Genomic DNA, 19214 nt, shown 5'->3' with positions numbered 1-19214 from the left:
GCCAGAATTCCTTTGACATCAGTTCTGCAGCTTAGCTCTCATTTTCTTTTCACTTCTGAGCAAATTTGAAACGAACACATCAGAGGTTCCTACCTGGGCCAAGCAGAATACAAGGGACAGCTGCTCCAGTAGATTCCAAACTAGCTGAGAAGGTAGTACAACATACAGAGACACCAATCACACTTTCAGGGGGAAAGTGTTAAGCATTAGATTTTTTTTTAACCCTGGCTCATTCCATAGCCTTCAGTCTTCCCAGCTATGACAAGATGAGATCTTGACGCTAAATTTTGCATTCCTCGATTATCTCTAGGGAATTAAGCCTGCATTGTCAAAATGGAGGTGTGGCATGGCACCAATCTAGTCTCTCCTAATGCAAGCAGAATAACTCCTAGCTTACTAGCTTACTTCTTCATCAGCTCACTCCAGCACCCTCCGTGACCACTATTATCCTAGGGTACAGTGGTTCCAAGAACTTGGGTCAGTCTGGTGAGAAGCAAATCCCAATACAGCACACTGTCTGGGAAACTTTTTGAGTATGGTTGCAGAGATTCTGCTGGCCTCTTGTTGGGGATCCAGGAGCAAGACAAGTCTCTCCAAGCCTCAGTTTCTTCATCTGTAAAGCAAGAAAAGCCCACCTCACTTGTCAGATGTGAGAGCCACAGTGGTGTTTTCCAGGCTCCAGACTGACCCCTTCAACCACTTCACTTTCTCTCACATGGAAGTAACAGGTACAGGAAGGAAAAAGCCACTTGTTCCTGTCACACAGCCATGAAGGCAAAGCTGGAGGCTGAGCCCAGGTTTGTCTGACCATAGCACCCACCCACAACCTCAGCAGCACGCATCAAACCTCTGAAGGAGACTGAGAGCGCACCTGGACATAACACTCATACATCAACACTTCTTAAGGAATTAAAATGCAATGAAATCTTCTTACTGCCCCAACTTAAACTCCTCAAATCATTCCCATCTTAATTCAATGATTACAAAGGCTGGCAGAGGGCTACCAAGTTGTTCAAAACCTCTGTCCTGATTCTCTCCAATCATAATCCTTATTCTCCCCTGCAGCCTAGAATTAGCTCTGGGAGATGGGAATAAGGCAGGAAAGGGACCTTCTACGCCAGGGCCCAAGCACTAACCAAAATCATGAACGTGAAACCCAACCAGGAAGATCTACCAGAAGGATCTGCTGTCATTTTCCGTGCTGGCTACTTTTCTTACTGAGGAGACAAAATACCCACCACCCAAAGTTAAAGAGGGAAAGATTTATTTAGCTCACAGGCTATAAAAGTTTCAGTCCATAATCAGCTGGCTCCAAGGCAGAGTGGCATGGCACACAGACAACAGTTCATGGCGGCAGAAGACAGCGAAAACAAAAGAGCAAAAGGGGAGGAGAAAGCCTCGTTCCCCCATTTCATTGTGCGCCGGCTACCTGCCCTAGGATATGTCAGAAACCCAGGTGTGAATCCTGGCCCCTCAGTCATCTAACCACTCCAGCATTGTTTCCTTGCCCGTAAAATAAAGATCTTAACTGTATCTCCCTCATAGGTTTACGGGTACGGTAAGGACTGAAGGAGATTACAGAGGGAAGTCCATTAGCTCAGTAAATGTAAGCCATGTAAGAAAGGCAATTACCACTGTGCCTCCCATTATGATCAAACAGACCGAGCAACTGAACCACATGAAGATAAAGACAAGGTAAAAGGCTGGCTGCATCTGTAAACCGAAGATGCCAGTCTTCTCCTGCTCTACGATAGCCAGCCTTGTAACCACCCCAAAAAACACTGAGGCGGTCTATGGCCAGATGATTTCAGCAGGTCAGTGTCTATGAGGAAGGTAACAATATTTTATAAAGCTAAAGGGCAGAGGGGCAAAATGAGCAGAACCAGCTTTTGGAAGATAAACAAAGAAAAAACTTGAGATGATTAAAAGTGGACTTCATGAATTGCTTGCTTTGGAGAGAGACTCTTTTGTCACCATTCTCCGTGTACCTCAGTCAGGGCTTCCACCCAGCTTCCACTCGAGCTAGTTACTGGAGCTGGTAGAAGGAGGCTGAGGAACAGACACCTGGACCAGGATCCCACTCAGCTCTTCCCTCCTGTGTGTCCCTGGAGAGATTGCACTGCCAAGTCTAAAAAGACAGGATGCCTCCTTAGGTTTCAGGAGTCCTCTCCAACCCCAAACTCACGCCATCTGCGGGTCACCATTCCGAGTAAACCAACACCAGGATATCAAGCCTCTTTTGCCTTATCTGGCTTTAATGTATCAATTAGTTAATTCATTTGGCCAGCCTAAGAGACAAAAGGCTTCTCTGCCCTGACCATAGGACCACCACCCTACATAGTTTTGTAGAAAAAATGTACTGAACATTTCTTTTTTATTAAATTATTGCTAGCAGTCTTTGATTCCTTGCATTCTTATTTAGAATTTTGAATGTTTTAAGTTTACTTTCTCCAGATAAGAAATGTAAAGAGAGCTTTGGATTCACTTTTAATTTATATTGTGATAATTCAGGATTTATGGAAGCCCAAAGGGAAGCTCACTTGTGCATTATCATAAAAAAAAATGACTCGGGGACTAATCACTGGTATAAAAGGGCAACATTTCACCCATTTCCCCATTTAAATTGTTTTAGTACAATTTATAAGAAGTCATTGAAAAAATAAAAGGAGTCATTGAAATATAAATAGCATTTCATTATACCCCACTGTTGTCTATTTACTGAAGAACATTCAAGGATGTTCTCTCTCAACATTATTGGTCACTTCCTGAGACAACAGAAAAATAAAATCACAGCTCTCTAAAAATGTGGGACCTTTTTAGAGGAGAATAAGGGTTCTTTGTACCAGTTAAGTAGTAAATTCATAATATTCTTTATATTTTGACTAAAATCAAGAAAGCACAATGAGCAAATGTATTCAATGGACATTTTATACATAGTGCTCAAAAAGTACTCCATGAATAATTAAATGATAGCTAGGTTAAACTATTTATTTTCAATCTCCCCAGCTTTAATCCTGTATTAATTTATATAATTAAAAAGCAAAGTTCTTTTAGTATACAGAAACGCTTCCATTCATAATACAGTTTAATGTTGCTCCCTCACCCTTTAGAAAAATAAAAGGCGCACAGAGACTGTCCTCTTGCACAGCATTTCTGACTCTTACAAAAGCATCACAGAGACGTGGCTCAAGGCACCCCAAGAAGAATCCGTACTGTACAAGGACCCATCCTGTAGATTCCTGCTTGCATTTGGTCCTTACAAAATGCTTCTCTGAGTGCATGCTGTTGCTTTGTTAAAAGAATAAAAGCAGGCCTGCGTAAGTTAGTACTTGCGCCCTTTTGCTGCCACAGCTGGAAATGTAAAAGCCAGTGGAATTACAAACTACTAACCGGATGCACCTTGGCAAATCTACTTTATTTTGAATTCCAACTGCCCCATTTTTCACCAAATTCCATTTTCTAACCTGTCTCAGAGCTTTTAGAAGGTGCATAAACCCTATATAAACACCATAATAAAAGATTTTCTAATATGTATGAAAGATAAAACTGTTACTATACAAAGAACACAGGGTATCAGAAAACACCAGATTGAATATTTTTCTTCCCCAACTAACAGAGCTACAAAGGCAATATCCATCTCAAAACGAAAGTGTAGCATGTAAGCACTTCCAAATGAAGACTTGGGTTTTGAGTTAGAAATGTATTTGCCTAGTAACTACCTACAATCAGTATTTCACCTGATAAGAGCTACAGCACCCAAACCCATGGCACCCAAAGCAAACAAAAGAATACATTCTGGTGCCACTGGTTCAGAAAAGATTCCAAAAATCTAGTGCTCAGGTTCACAGACTTTTTGTTGCAACCAGAAGACCCAGACTGCCAGCTTACAACCAAGAGAGGCGACATCGCTCCTCCCCAAGATTCCTTTTCCTGCAGTCTAAGCTACACAATAAATGAAGTCACTCATCGGAGTGAAACGACTCCTAACCTTAAAGACATGTGGCATAGGAATAAAACTGGTACATATTTAGTCAAGGGCAACGTGGCAGTAAGTATGAAAATTAAAATTGCATGTACCCTCCAACCAAGTTCACTTCTCAGTACTTATCCCAGAGAAATGTCTACTTTGTATGCACAAAGAAACACACAAAAGGATACTGAATTCCACATTGTTTAAAACAGCAAAATTCTGGGAAGTAACCTAATGTTCATTAGAAAGGGAACAATTAAACAAATCACAATCTGTTCATACATGGAATATTTTTGTAACAACTAAAAAACTGTTCATTTAAATCTCTGCATACAGCCATGGAAAGATCTATAAGGCAATTAGGTGGGGGAAAGAAGCAATATCATGAATGTATTACGTTCCTACTTGTATGAAATTTAAAACGCCCAAAGTGCTGTGTGTGTGTTTCAAAAACAATTCTGAAGACTCATACCAAACTGATCATAGAAATACAAATGAGTTAGGTTAAAAGGGGCTATTACTTATCTGTATTTAATTACTTAAAAGAATGTATTTTTGTTTACAGTACATTCTGAATAACTTACAGTAAGAATGAAAAGTATGAAAAGCAAATATGCACTGTTCTCTAACCCCACATTATGAGTCTTCCTTAATGAAAAGGTAGTTGCAACACAGGCACCCACATCCAAATGGGCTAGGACTCAGGGACACAGGGCCAATGTGTTCTGCACGGTGTGTCTCAGTATTTGCTAAACAAGGGTGCTTCAATTTTCTTTCTTATGAACCATGCAGATTTTTTTTTTTTTTGTCTTTTTCCTTTTTATCAGTACCAGGGATCGAACTCATGACTGCCTGCTTGCAAGGCAGGCGCTTATGCCGCTGAGCTAAATCCCCAGCCCCTGTTTTCTTTCTTATGAACAAGGGCCCTTCCAGCTCTATAAAAATATGCTAGACTTCCCCTCAGGCAAAGAAACAGGAGGCTGGTGGGCTCTCAGAAGCTGACTACAGCAGGAAGGAGGAGGAGAAAGGCTGTGAGCCTCTTGCCAGCTGTGTGAATCCCCAAGCTAAGCAAGGCTACCTCCTCCTCCCTCCTTCCAAGCCAGGCTCCCTGCAGGGCCAACCCTGGCCAGGGTCCTACCACACTACCTCTGAGTAGTCTGCACCTGCTTCCCTTCCCCAAGCCCTCAATTCCCCCAGCCTGACCCTCGCATTCACTCATTTAATAATTTCAACAGATGTCCTGTGATTTCTAAAATTACCACTCAGCCTGTAGGAAAGAAGAAAACATTAGCAAAAAGAACTGTTTTGAGGTTCCAGAGACTATAGAAGTATTTTTTTCCAGCCCCGACAATGTCTGAGACCCTTCTGTAGCCTATGAAGTCTGTACTAACAACACCCACCTTACCTTTCCCCCACCTCACAGACTCAGACGTGCACGTGCGCATACACACACACACACATCACACACACGGGGGCCATGACTAATCACCCCCAGTAGTTTTATCTATTCCCCACCTCCAGTCGTTCTGTTTTGTCATTCACACCATCCATTTCCGGCTTCCCTGCCCAACTAGACAGACTCACTGCCCACAAATATGCCAGCTAAGAGAATACCAATTCACTTGCATGAAAAGGGAAGACACCTTCATCAACTTTCCTTCTTGTCATCACATGAACAGAGGAGCATGACCTGGGCACATACTTACTCTAACACTGCACATGGCAGAGAGCCCCAAGAGTCTGCACATGGTAGGTGGCAGAAGTGTCCACTCCTGGGTGGTCTGCTTACCCCTGAAGGGCCAGGGACAATAGAATATCTCTTGCAACACTGCATCTGTTCCCTTCACTGTGCACGGTCCCAACCGCCCCAATTCTAGAGCCCTGTTATTTCTTAAGGAACTCTCTTCAGTTATGAGCTGCTGGGGGAGGTAGGGATCTGGTCAGGAGTTTCTCTCCCCACTCCCAATATTTAGCAAGACAGAAGTGTCTCCACTACACAGCAAGTTGTCCCTTCTAGATCAAGCATTTCTCACATTTTGCAAACTAAGTTAAATACTGATGGGGAAGGTTAAAAAAGGACACTGTTCACCAATCTACTACAAGGATCCTGCTCCTCACACGAGCTTTATAAAAACAGTAAAGCTGAGCTGAGACGAAAAGGAAATGCCTTTCCCTACATGCTCTCCCACAGACAAGCTGAGGAAGATGCACACCGGAGGCTGCGCTGCTGCTGGCCCACAGGAGGTCAGCCAGGTCTGGCCTCTAACCTCAGCTGCAGGGAGGAAGCCTGATGGTATTTTTAAGCACCCTTTCCAGCTCTGTCTACTGAGTCACACTGCTGGGGCTGTAGCTCAGTGGACGAGCACTTACCTCCATGTAAAAGGCCTAGGTTGGATGCACTGGATCCCCTCCACCCCAAAAACACACAGGAACCTGCAACGTGCATCCATGCACACACACAGTTTTCCTCCGGAGTCTGGATAATATCCTAGTATACCCAAATATCCTCACTGGAAAGCAGTCTCATTGTTAAAGGCATTGAGCATCAGGGAAAGTCCCCAAATAAGGTGCAACTTATATGAGAGAAACTCCCATTTTAACAAACCTAGCAAGGGAGGACACTCCTGAATTCTTAAGGCATTTTAACAGCACAAAGCTTAATTCTTTAAGACTCAGATTTTATTTCTGAGAAGCCATCAAAACTCACTGAAACTAATGTCAGTTCAGCAACAACCCAGGCTAATTTTTTTTTTTTTTTTTTTTTTTTAGGCCAGGGATCAAACTTAACTGCCGCCAAGCTAAATCCCTGGCCAGGCTAAGTAATCATCAAAGAAGTTAAGATGAGATGAACTGGTTCACATTTGGGGGAGGGGGGGGTGTAGAAACTAAGTTTGGGTAAAGTTTCATGACACAAATCCATCTACTCTGGTCATTTTGTGGCTCTTCCTACTCCAATCTTAATATCCACCCAAAATGAACTATTCACAATGTAGATAATGAATAATACCAAACACAGAAATCAGCATATGACAGGGATTCAAAAACTCAAAGAGGGCCAGGGATAGCTCAGCAATACAGCATCTTCCTGGCAAGTGCAAGGTTGAGTTTGATCCCTGGCACCCAAAGGAAAAAAAAATACCTGTCAAGAAATATTCCTTTCTTCTCCCCTTGCTTTAGATATAAAAAAGTAAATTTGCCAAGAAGAAACATACAATTCTGAAATTAAAGATGAACTCTGACAAGTGTTCCTGCTGTTTTGTTAATATTGGACAATGAAGGTCAGCCTCTCCAGAAAACATTCATCATTAGCCAATTATTGAAAATTAACTGCTGATCTATAAGGACACACTGTGGAGCCTTTGGGTAGTAATTCACTTATTTATTCACTGTGCATCTACTTACGTTCCTACTGTCTTCCAGGCACACAGTAAGTTCACAAAGGAACAGACCTGAATCAGGCTCAGACTCTAGGAATTCATATTCTAGTGTTATCTAAAATCACTCAACTAACCAGTCAGTCACCTGTCAGACCCCAAAGCCCATCGGCTGAACAATCATACTCCAGCCACTTTCTGTAAGAGTTACAGAACAAGGTGGAAAGGGGCTGACAGCTGAAACAGGAGTGATTACCATGCTTCCAAGAGCACAGTGAGAAAACACACATGTAAGTGGGGGGTGCCAGGTGGGGAACAGTCAAGTATCACTGAAGACTGAACTGAAGGAGCAGCACACGAACTGTCCTTGAAAAACAGTAAAGCAAAGATAAGAAAGTACAACTGAAACGGAAACACAGAAATGACACAGGACAGAGGGAGTACAGAACTGACACCTCTTAGGCTAAGCCCAATGAGCCCTATCACAAAACTGTGTGTCGGGTTCTAAACTAGTTCACCCCACTCTGTGTAAAACTAAAAGAGGCTAAACTGTACGAACATACAGATCCAATGGGTTTGCATTTTGTGCACAGTTAACGTTGTACACAGGATATCACCCAATGATAGAGACAAAGCAGTCACAGTAGACTGTCCCACACATTCCGGGCCACCGAAAGGCATTCAGTCCCACAGACAAATGACCACAGCCAAGCACAGCTTTCCAGACAGGCTGTCTCCACTCTTTACTACTGTGAGCCCCAGAACCAGAGCCCAATATATGAAATTGGTCAGCTCTCAAGGCTCCTTCAGCCAGTGGTCTACCAGAGTCACAGACCACGAGCTTTTCAGGAAGAAGAACTTATACCTTCCACAAATGCCCTGCCAATCATCACCAAGGAATTCACAGAAGGACTTGACATCTAAGAAAAATCCTAAACGTGGCTCACAGGAAGGAAGAGGTTAGGCACTTCTAAACTTGATCATGTGGTAGTCTCACCGTTCTTTACTGAATTTCTACTGTGCATATTGTGCCGGGCAGGGCTGGGGATTCAGAAATAGTTCATCCCGAATTATACTCTGGAGATTTTTGATAAGATAATGATGTCCATATAAATAACAAAAGTATATGGTGTTTTATATGCAAGGTGCCTTGAGAGAGGTACACATAAGATTGTTCCTTTGGACCAGAGTCAGAAAAGGGCTCTTGAATAGGAAAAAAAAAAATTGAGATTATTCTCAAGCAGCTTCAAATGGTTAATATGAAGAACAGGTAGAGGAGAGACACAAGTATTTCACATGGAGAAAGAGTCAAAAAGAAAAAAGCCAAAAAGGGCAAGGATGTAGCTTAGAGCAAAGGTCAATCCCAATACCAGATAAATAAAAAAGTCTACAAGGTTAAAGTACAAATAGACAGGCCTCAATAACAAGATGAGAAAAGACTCAAAGACTCAGTAAAACTGCTCAACAGGCATTTACTGAACATCTGGTAAGAGCCAGGCTGTTTGCTAGACAAAGGGATAAAGTACCTAATGACAGAAAGGTCCTGCTCTCCAGCCTGAGAGCAGGTTTAGAGGTGGGTGGAGTCCTTGGCAGACAGCAAGAAGGTCTGAACTGGCAGGTCAGACTCCCCATTTTGGACATATCTAATTTGAGGCAGTTCGGCTCACTAAGCATCTAGAGGCAGCCAGCTCAGGAGGATGAGCACCAAAAAAAGGCTGCAGACCTAGAACTGTTCATGAGAAGCTGAAGGCTGGGTTATGAAATGAGGCATTTGTCAACCTGGGAAAGTGTAACTTGTAATCATCCTCATTCTGATACCTGATGCACAGGAATCCCCCCCCCCCAGCACCAGTAAGAAAATAAATGATATATGCTTTTAATAAACAGAAGTTGAGAAAATGCTGCTATGGACTGAACTGGGAGGGATAACACTGTGGGAACGGAGTAAGCTGCACCGTTTCCATGGCTCCAGCCTCCACCAGTCCCTGTGAGTCCACAAATGAAAGCTGCATAGAAACTGAATTGTTTACATTTTTTTTTTAAATCTAACTCTGGGAAAACTTACTGCCCCAAAGGTAGTCTCCAAATCCCCAAAGCTAGCTGTGTTTCATACAAACCGAACCAAACACACATTGGGCCCGTGGGGATGGCCAAATTTCTTACCCAACGAAAGTAGTAATTTCACTACAAATGACCTGAAACGGGCAAAAACACTGCCATGAAGCTGGCCTGAGTCTCACTCTAACTGCTCATTCTGCACATTTCCCACTGAGCTGTCAGGCAAAGAAAATCACCAGCTCCCCAACATGTACAGCTTTTCAACCTGGGTTAGCCTCTGCCCTTTGTTTTGTCATCCACATGAAATGAAAGGTATTTACTATAGATGAAAAACAAGCTTCGTTCAGCTGCCTCTAAACTGATCCCAAAAATAGAGCAATCACTTTGGTACAAATTGGGTCAAATGTATTAAAAAAAAAAAAAAAAAAAAAAACAACTCTGACTCCCTGTTGGGAGGACAGACATGGCATGGGACCTTGCTCAGAATCAGGGGAAATCTACAAAGATCTCTCTTCCCACCGGGGGAAACAAGATATTTAAAGAGTGAGGCAGTACATAAACTCATCTGGCTCTATGACCATCCAAGTGAAAGCAAGACAGGAACTTTAATGCCATGAGTTTCAGAATGCCTGGTAAAAAGGTCAAATGAATACATGTTGGTTTCTACAAAGGCCTGCCGAACTATCACACTGCCAAGCCGCCCCTCAGAACCAGCCCAGTGTTCAAGAATTACCAAGAAAGGATCCATTAGGCAGATCTGCAAGAGGGAAGAAGAAAGATCTATCTAATCCCTGTATTTTATTCCTTCACTTCTTAGCTGAGAAACCCAATGGTCTGAAAGCATTTTATATTAGTGCCCAAAGTTTCCCTAGAGAAAAAAATCAGGATATTAATTGGCTTACATATACAGCTACATTAATTATTCCATTGATCTAAATTAATCTGCCTTTCTGAAAGGTATTTATTCTCTAAGTTTGTTTAATCATGTTCTCTTGAGCTACAAAAAGCAACAAACTGGGTCATCATCTACATTGTTAAATTTGGTAACAAGGCTAACACCATCTGTGGCCTAGACTACGATGATCTATCTCCATTGATGGAAAGCTTTTCACTACTTCTGCTTTTCCTTTAAAATCTTCATCTAATATCACATCTGCAACCATATCAAAAGCTATTTTAAATTTTCAAAGTTATACAAATCTTGAGCATAATATAAATTTATACGAATAATAAGTTTATAGGTATATCTAACTCCCAATTCCAACAATATCCAAAATGTTTTGAAAATCCTTTGGAAAACAAACTACCAAAATCCAAATACAAACAGACTCCATGTTACATCCAAACTGTGCCCCAAAACTGTAAATGTAATAAATCCTGTATATAAACCATTAAGGTTACATTCACAAGAGCATAATTTCACTCTTTCCAAGCAGCAGAACTCCCCTCACTATAAAGAGCCAAGTGTGTTTGCATTTACAACACTCAGTTAAGAAGAGCCAGCCCTGCTAAAATACAATTCAACACGAGAAACTACCTACGCGGCAGAATCAGAATAACAGAGTTTCCTGTTATCCAGCACTGGTTCTCTCCTTCCTATACCCTTCTGCATGGCCTCCCATTATACAGAACTTATCCTTACAAGAAGTATTCTACAGCATCTAGAAAAATCCTGAAATGGATTCTGCCTCGTTAAAGAAAAACTACAGAATATCAGAGGTAAAGCAATGCTAGTGATCTTGGCCAATCCCCTTAATCGCCAGTGAGTGAACAGCAATGCAGACAGTGTTTTAGAAATGTCCCAAAATACAATCAGTTGACAGCTGAGTAAGGATGGGCTCCAAGTCTGTCTAGAACTTTAGCATCTTTTTTTTTTTTTTAACAATGTCAATTATCCTCAAAGGAAGTTCCAAGAACACTGGTTCCATGATATTAAAGTCTTCTGTCAAAAACATGTTTCAAAAATGTACAATTACTTTTAAGGCCCAGCTGAGTTAAAAAAAAAAAATGAAACCTGTTTTTCAACTGCAAAACCTCACAGAGCTTTTCCTCAGCTAATGTCCACTATAAATCTTTAAGAAAGCAATAAATAAATGGAACTACTCTGATGTCTGTAACTACAGCCTCATTTTATTTGGGGAATTTCCTAGAATTTAGCAAGTTTGTGTGAACATTGAGGGGGAGGTTGTTTGTTTTGTTTTTTTGGTACCAGGGATCAAACTCATGACCTCACACTTTCCAGGCAGGTGCTTATGCCACTGAGCTAAATCCCCAGCCCTAGAATTTAGTATAACAACTTCAATATCATATCCTTTTCTTCTCCAAATCATGCTTTATATAAACTTATTAGTTTCAGTGCTCTCTGCTTCTATAAAAATTAATATCTCATGCACAAAATCTGTAATTCTCCATTCACCAGGAAAAATAACCAAAGTACACACCACTCCCGAATAACAGCGGCTTTAAAAAAAGATTATCAGGAAAGCATGATAGTCAGCAGAAGCCATGTAGATAAAAACATCATTTTAAAATTTGCTACAAATCTCTTCCATAAAAAGTTGCACATCTATTTATAGAAGATTCATGACTTAAAATACTTTTATTTAGTAAAAATGAAAATGTAAGTTAAAAAAACAAACGCAAAACTGAAAATTATTGCAAAGCTGCAAAAACATCACACACGTAAATTTCAAATACTCAGAAAGCCAGCTACCAGTTTATTTTATTTTTCTTTTTGGTACCAGAAATTGAACTCAGGACTTTGCGCTTGCCAGGCAGGCATTTGTGCCTCTGAGCCATATCTCTGGTGCCCAGCTTTCAGTTTAAATACAGAGACACACCATGTATTGCAACATCCAAGATATTGAACCATATATCACAATAAACAAGAATTCTCCAGACACTTACCAAGTTATGATTTGTTGAATTAGAATCATCTTCAGGGAATGGGATGTAAATAGCTAAGGCCACACAATTGGCAAAAATAGCCAATAATATAAATATGTCAAATGGTCTGAAAATTTTTGTTAAGGTACGTATGTGTTATGCAAACATAAACCAACCCCCAGATTATAGCACATCTAAATTGCTTTTAAAATGAAAATAATACACACAAATCATGTTTGGACTAATTGCTTTGACTACTACATTTATGGCAGAAATAACTATCAGTGGCCATCTCACATAGGCTGCCCTATCTAATGACCTCTCCTTGTCCTTCTCTTCTGTTGCAAGGATCATATTACATTCATTCATTCTTCTGCACGCTATATATTAAAACCTAAAAGTATAAGCACCACTGGGGCACAGTATGAACCAGGTTTCTGCTTCTTACAGCTTGAAAACCAAGGGCCTGGGGCTGGGGATTTAGCTCAGTGGCATAAGCGCCTGCCTTGAAAGCAGGCAGTCGTGAGTTCGATCCCTGGTACCGATAAAAACTAAAAAGACAAAAAAAAAAAAAAAAAAAGAAAACCAAGGGCCTTACTAAATTCCCAGCTGTTGCAGACACAGAGAAGTACGCATCATGAGGTAAATCTCTTCCACAGATCGTTGCCTCCATGTGTTAAGCCATTTTCTCAGGGGCTATTCCAAGCTGGGTCAGTCTAGATCACCTAGCTGTATCAGACCAAGCAAAGCCAGGAGGACCTCCATTCTCCCTGGGACTCTCTCATGGCAAGTTCCAATACCTCAGATGCTGTGTTAAGCGAGCCAGGCTTCAGCTCCCTCCTCTGCTTTCTCTGCTAATCAATAGCTATAACTGTTTCAGATTAGAGCTGGACTGGAGCTCAGTTTATAATGTGCTGTTGCTGTATTCAATTTATAAAACATTCAATTAAAAAGCCATAAGAAATCAGCACCAGACACTTTCAAAGTGGGCTTTAACAATTTTAAATCTTGGAGGTCTGTCAGGAAGAATCACTGTGAGATCAGCCTTCAACAGATAGTAGCTAAAACACTTTGATGTTATTAAAAGACGCAGGTTGTCAAACTTGGCGATACAAAATTTGAGATTCACCAGAATGACTGTTCTTCTTCTTTTGATTTTTGGCCTTTCTGAATATGGGGTTTTATGAGCACCAACCTAATCTATAATTCCTGGGCTTGATTTTACAATACTACCTCCTCATGAGGCAAAGGCCATGGTTTAACTAAATCCTTCAAAGTACTAAAGATTCAAGAATATGAACTATACTCTCTACTTATTCTCACACACCATGGGGAATCCAGAATGATGCAAGAAATAAATACCCTTTACTTCTCTGGAGATATCTTAGGTTTACAAAGCCTGAACCCCTTTGAAGAGGTTTGGTAACTCACAGGAATAAGAACAGGAATAACATTATCCCCTGACTAACTTTGATGGGTTTATTTTTAAGCTAGTTAACTTTAATCCATATTGATTCTCTTAACTCATCTAGTGTTATAAAATCATTTATCCAGGGATCCAACTTTAAAACAGCCTACCTTTACAAGACTTTGGAATTCTCTTTTCATTTTTCCTTAATAGGTTCCCACTGAAATTTCATGTCAATTTCCTCAAAGTTATCCTCTGCAGGAACACAACTAGTTTCTCCCCTCTGCCACATTACTGATCTCCCTTTTCAGACTTCCACTGCAAATCTGAGAAATACTAACACTGCTCAGGAAAGCTAAGCATATTTTTTTTTCTTTATGTTGGTCCAAATTCAGTTTACAGGCATTTGTGGATACCAACTCACTGCCACAAGATATAGGTGGCTGATTCTAACAATTCTTTCTGCTAAGAGGAACACCTCTCACTCACCTCTGTTAAGAACATTCTGCCTTGCCATTTATAACAAGCCAGACTCATCCTTCCCATGCTGACTAGGCCTGACAAGCTCTGGCTTGGACAGGATTTCTATAGACTGCTCCCTGAAATGGGGGGAATTTTATCATTTGAAAAAACAAATAGATCACATATGATTTAATAACTTCCCTTTCTACAAACTGTCCCACTTATAAGTAGACTTCTCCCTTAACTGGCAGCCACATGCCTTGTCTCCTGTATACACGTGTCTGGCAACTTGGGAAAGGGAGCCAGCAGAATGACCAGGAACTCATTCTGTACACATAAATTGCTATGTACAAATTACTGTATACAAACAGACACCGTTCTGGGCCTCCCACCTCACTCCAAATAAAATTAATGACCACACTGAGAAGTCCCTGCTTACGCAGAGCCACATCGAGTCAATCTAAGGAGGAGATCTTTCTGTGAAGTGCAGCTGCTGCCCATGACTCCAGGAAGGCCACTGAGGCACATCCAAATTGTAGCTCCCTCCTGGCCTGACAGGAGAATGCCATTCTCAGACTACAGAAGAACTTACACACACTTACACACACACAAACACACACAACCACAGCTATGTGAGAGACACCATAACTCACTCTAGAGAAAAGACATTTGTTCTAAAAAGAAAAAGCACATGAAAACCCTTCAAATCCTACCCTAGCATTCAGCTGCTCTGTCCAAAACCTTTCTAGACAGTTGCCTCATTTTAACTTCTGTCCGTGAGCAGAGAAAATACACAGAGGGCATACAAATAACCATCTTTCTGGGTACAGAAATAATTAGGGGATTTCGGCCCCAGTTTCTAGCTACACCCTTATAACACAGCCTATCTTTCTGAGTCCTGGAGGACACCCTATTCATACTCCTAATTATGGTGAGGAGCAGCTCTAAGGCCCCTATTAGCCCCAAAAACCCACTGGAGAAAGGAATCGCTTTAGTTCCCTCAGACCAGTAAATCAACTAATTAGAAAGCTACATTCTTAAAAAGAAGGCTTTCAACCACCTTTCTAAAGGATGGTCTCCAGATTTTGGGAAAAAGGAGAAGCAGGATAGTTTTCCAAGACCTAGGACATGACTACTATCCTGGTATATTTGGAGCTCATTTTTAAGAACACAAAGGAGACATCCCAAGAGATAACGTCAGTCCAAGGACACAGGCAGACAAGTTTTTGTTTTTTTTAAATGAAGGCAGCAACTGCAAATTCCTCTACCGAGAGAACTGTTCTATAACTCAGAAGAGCTCAGGAGGAAGAGGCACAGACAGACTTCTCCCTATGCTAGCTTCCTCATGCTCATGTTTCAGATGCTTTTTTGCAACTTGTCAAAAGGAAATTCCAGACAGTCTGGCATTGACAATACAAATGAATAAGTAAATAAATAAATAAATACCCCCCTTATGAAGCAAATTGTTCGCATTTGCAGCTACCTGGACAATTAGAAACACCAAATGTCAAGCTAGAAGCAGATTTAGCATTAACTGTAGTTTCAGAAGCAAATTTCAAACATCAGAATGAGAAGATTCCACTAAAGGTCACTTCTAGCAGTCTTGGTACACTATCTCAGTTTTTTTTTTAAATCAGCATACCTCATCTGCAACAGGTTTAATGGGTACCACTGCCCAAGAACAAGTATAGATTTAATACTAACCCTAATATCCAATGACTAAAGGTAAGTTTGTAACTCTCTACCACTTCAAAATCTCAGGCTTCACTCTCCCCCACACCACACATATGCACATGCATGTACACACACACACACACACACACACACACACACACAGAATAATTCTGTATACCTTCAGAGCAAACCCTCTTAACCTGAAGAGTTAAGGAAGTTATACATCATGAAATCCCTGATACACAGCCTCTTCTTCTGCTCTCATTCCAGATTATTACAGCTTTGTGTCATTTCAGAAAACAAATCCTTCTAAAGAACAGACAGTAAAAGAGAAAATGAGAAAAGTCTTCCCCTCAAAAAGGATACTTCCATTCCACTATACTGATGCAGGCTCTTCGGATGGGGTTATTGAGTGATAAACAGAAAAGGGCGCGGGCAGGTCGGCTGTTAGACGAGTTACCCTGTTTTTTGCTCTTGGCGTATTGCTGACGTTTTCTTTGGGAGAGAGATCCTACAGGTGGGGGTGCAGAGGTGCTCATAGTTTGGGCAGCCTTGGCCTGTCTTGCAGCATCGATTGCAGCTTGCCAAGACAGGACAGTTTGCTTGGAGCTGTTCGGCTGAGAAGTTGGTCCTTCACCAGAAAGAGGGAGTCTGGAGCCTCTTGCATAGTTTGCCTCTGTGAAGAAGAAAAAGAATGATTTAAAAAATTACAATCCAGTACGTGCAGAAAAAATGCAAAGTTTGTCTCCCACCAGTAACCGAGGAAAGTGTTCCTGTGGGCCCATTTTGAATCTCATGTCCTATTTTTCAGAATCAGATATTTGGTCAGGCGAAGCAGCAAGAAATGTGCACAGGAGTTCTGCTCTAAACGTCAATCACGCAGAATTATCACTACTCCATACCCAAACAAGTTAGTACCCCTTCACATCCACATCTTTACAAGGAGTCCTTTACAGTATTTCTTTCAGATAAGCTCAGGTCACTGCCGCATTTATTCTACATCTTTTCTGACTTTAAAAGTCAAGGTATCTCTTATTAGTTAACACGTATGTCAACAGCTTTTCTCTAAAATAATTACTACATCACACACACATACACACAAGAAAAAACAGTGCCATTAATTCAATAGTCTTAATCATCTTCAGGGTGTTACTCCAACATCTTTCCACAGCCACAAATACATTTTTTTCCAGCATGGGGGAAAAAAAATCTTTCATTGGCACTGGGCAATACCAAAAGTCCCATAACAAATATCTAGATTATGTTCTTACACTTCCTGCAAATGAAAATTCATGATGGTTGGGATTCATTTCCTTCAGGAGCTTCCGAAAACAGAAAACATCTTTAGGGCTTTTTTGCATTTTAAATTGCAGCAGCAGCAGCAGCAGCAGCAGCCAAGCCAGCATCCAGATAGTCAGCCTGCACCCTTGCACCTCGGACAGACATAATGGATAATGCTTGGGGTTCCCAAGGCCCAGTGAGAATCATCTCAAGTATAGGCTGGCACCCAGGTGCACACGAGGCAGACATTCCAGGGGGGTTCTATCTGTGAAGCCCCTACCACTTGGGGTCAGGCCATTCCCAGGCAGGTCTCCCATTGGGCCTATTGGGCCACAGCCTCTTTGCTCAGGTAGAAGTCAAAGTGAGAGAGATGGCAGAGAGGTAGTGGGATAGGCATTTGCAAAACCAATTATGGCTAAGCAAAGAAGCCAAGCAAGCACAGGTCTGTCTGCCTAGCAAGCCTGAGAAGGGAGCAAAGCAGACGGGCAGCAGACAATCTGTGCCCAGGGATGAGTGTGCCAAGCTTTTCCCTTGGGGAGCGCTCACCCGGAAAGGCTTCCAGCCTACAGGGGTTGGGGGTGCCAGCGATGTGGGGGGTTGGAGGGCTCTGGCTGGCCAGTAGCTGCTCCAGCCTCACTCGACCCATCCTGGGCAAGCGTGGAAACTGCACGTGGTGCCCCAGCCAAGGCTTGGGTTGACAGCCCCACAGCAGCTGCGACTTCCCGGGCATTGCTAGGTTACCGAGGACGTGTGCACAGGAGGCGCTGGGAGCAGGAATAGGCGCTCCACCCGACCCCCTGCTCCCAGATTCCAAGACCCGGCCTCCCCCACTAAAGGAGGTGTCGTGCACTTCACCCATCGGCGCGAAGGGCAAAAATGGACAATCCCAGAATTTTCTGGGATGGCACCAGGGACCTTCTTCCTAGTCAACCAGGGGATGGGGGGAGGAGGGGAAGGCGAAAAGCCTGAAAGGGGCTCAGGCGGAACACTAACCGCTTCCCGCTTCCATCCCTGGGGGCGCTGGAGGAAAGTTGAGCCCGAGGACACTGAACCTGAAACACCTCGACTCACCAACCCCCTGGCTGCACCGCACTCGGTACACTCAACGGCCGCCCCCACCCCACAAATGCAGAATAACCCTGACATTCAGGGCCTGAAGGGGAGAACCGAGTGGCTGTCACGCATCTTCCCTTTCTACAGAGATGACACAGAACTGGAAGCATCCTCTCCAACCCCCTCAACCCATCCAGCGCCTCAAAGGTGGGGGTGGGGGCAGTGGGAAGGCACAGGGGGTGGGAAGAGGAGGACCATGACAAGGATTAGACTTAGCAGTGGGTGCCCAGGCTCTGGCTGCTCACCGTTCGCGTGGTCCGCTTGCTGCTGCCGTTGATGCTGCATTTTTTTCATCATCATCATCATCATCATCCACGAACATTTATTGAGCGCCTACTGTGTGCAGGGCACCGTGCTGGACGTTAGGGCGGGGGAGGAATGGGTTAAGGGGGTTACAGATGGGTAGGAGCCGCGGTCCCTGCCCTGATTCTAGATTCAGCAGGGGGTGGGGAGGGACAGGGACAAATAACAGAAAATAAGGATAATTTATAAAAACCGCTCCCCACCCACACTGATTTTTCAAAAATGGAGCAAAATAAACTTTTTTTAAAAAATAAAATCCGATGTATATATTATCTTAGTAATATATACATGCAATTTTTTGCTGCAAAGGAGAATTGGCTTGGTCCCTCCTCTAGCGGAGGGACGCCGCGGTGGTACCGGCTCGGCCGCCGGGGCCGCTCCGAGCGCCCCCCATGCCGCCCGTCGCCCGTCCGCCCGCCGCGGTGCCCGGTGCTCGGTGCCCGGAGCCCGCCGCCGCCGCGCCGCCGCTGGCTCGGGACCGCGGGCAGCCGGAGCTCACATCCGGGGACGGAGGCACTCGCCCGCCGCTCGCTCCGCGCCCGCCGCGCCGCGCCGCACGCCGGCTTCGCCCTGGCGACGCTGCGCGCCCGCCGCCGCCGTCCCCGCCCTCCCCCCGCGCGCCCCGAGCCTCCCGCGCCGCACCCCAGCGGCAGGCGGCCGTGCCGGGCTCTGCCAGCTCCGCCCG

General features: G+C 43.1%; 1 protein-coding gene across 20 annotated transcripts in view; it reads right to left on the bottom strand.

Moving 5' to 3' along the window:
* Positions 1-18962, bottom strand: part of Cacna1d (calcium voltage-gated channel subunit alpha1 D) — a 358933-nt gene extending 339971 nt beyond the window's left edge. For 4 of the 20 annotated variants that reach the window (XM_063257266.1, XM_063257267.1, XM_063257262.1 and 1 more), the window contains exons 1-3: positions 18472-18938; positions 16199-16508; positions 12310-12415 (exon numbers count right to left, since the gene is read on the bottom strand). In XM_063257266.1, coding sequence (XP_063113336.1) covers positions 12310-12415; positions 16199-16508; positions 18472-18538 — 483 coding nt within the window. In that variant the 5' untranslated portion in view covers positions 18539-18938. Of the gene's footprint in view, positions 1-12309; positions 12416-16198; positions 16509-18471 lie in introns of all 20 variants that reach the window. The other 16 variants (XM_063257269.1, XM_063257268.1, XM_063257276.1 and 13 more) reach the window with 10 other exon arrangements.
* Between the last annotated feature and the right edge of the window lie 252 nt (positions 18963-19214).

Source organism: Cavia porcellus, unplaced genomic scaffold, assembly GCF_034190915.1.
Source record: "Cavia porcellus strain 051 isolate PalLab524CR breed Dunkin Hartley unplaced genomic scaffold, mCavPor4.1 scaffold_10, whole genome shotgun sequence".
NCBI classification, from domain to species: Eukaryota; Metazoa; Chordata; class Mammalia; order Rodentia; family Caviidae; genus Cavia; species Cavia porcellus.
Note: the sequence above shows the minus strand (reverse complement) of the source record. Positions and strands in the feature narration are given on the sequence as shown.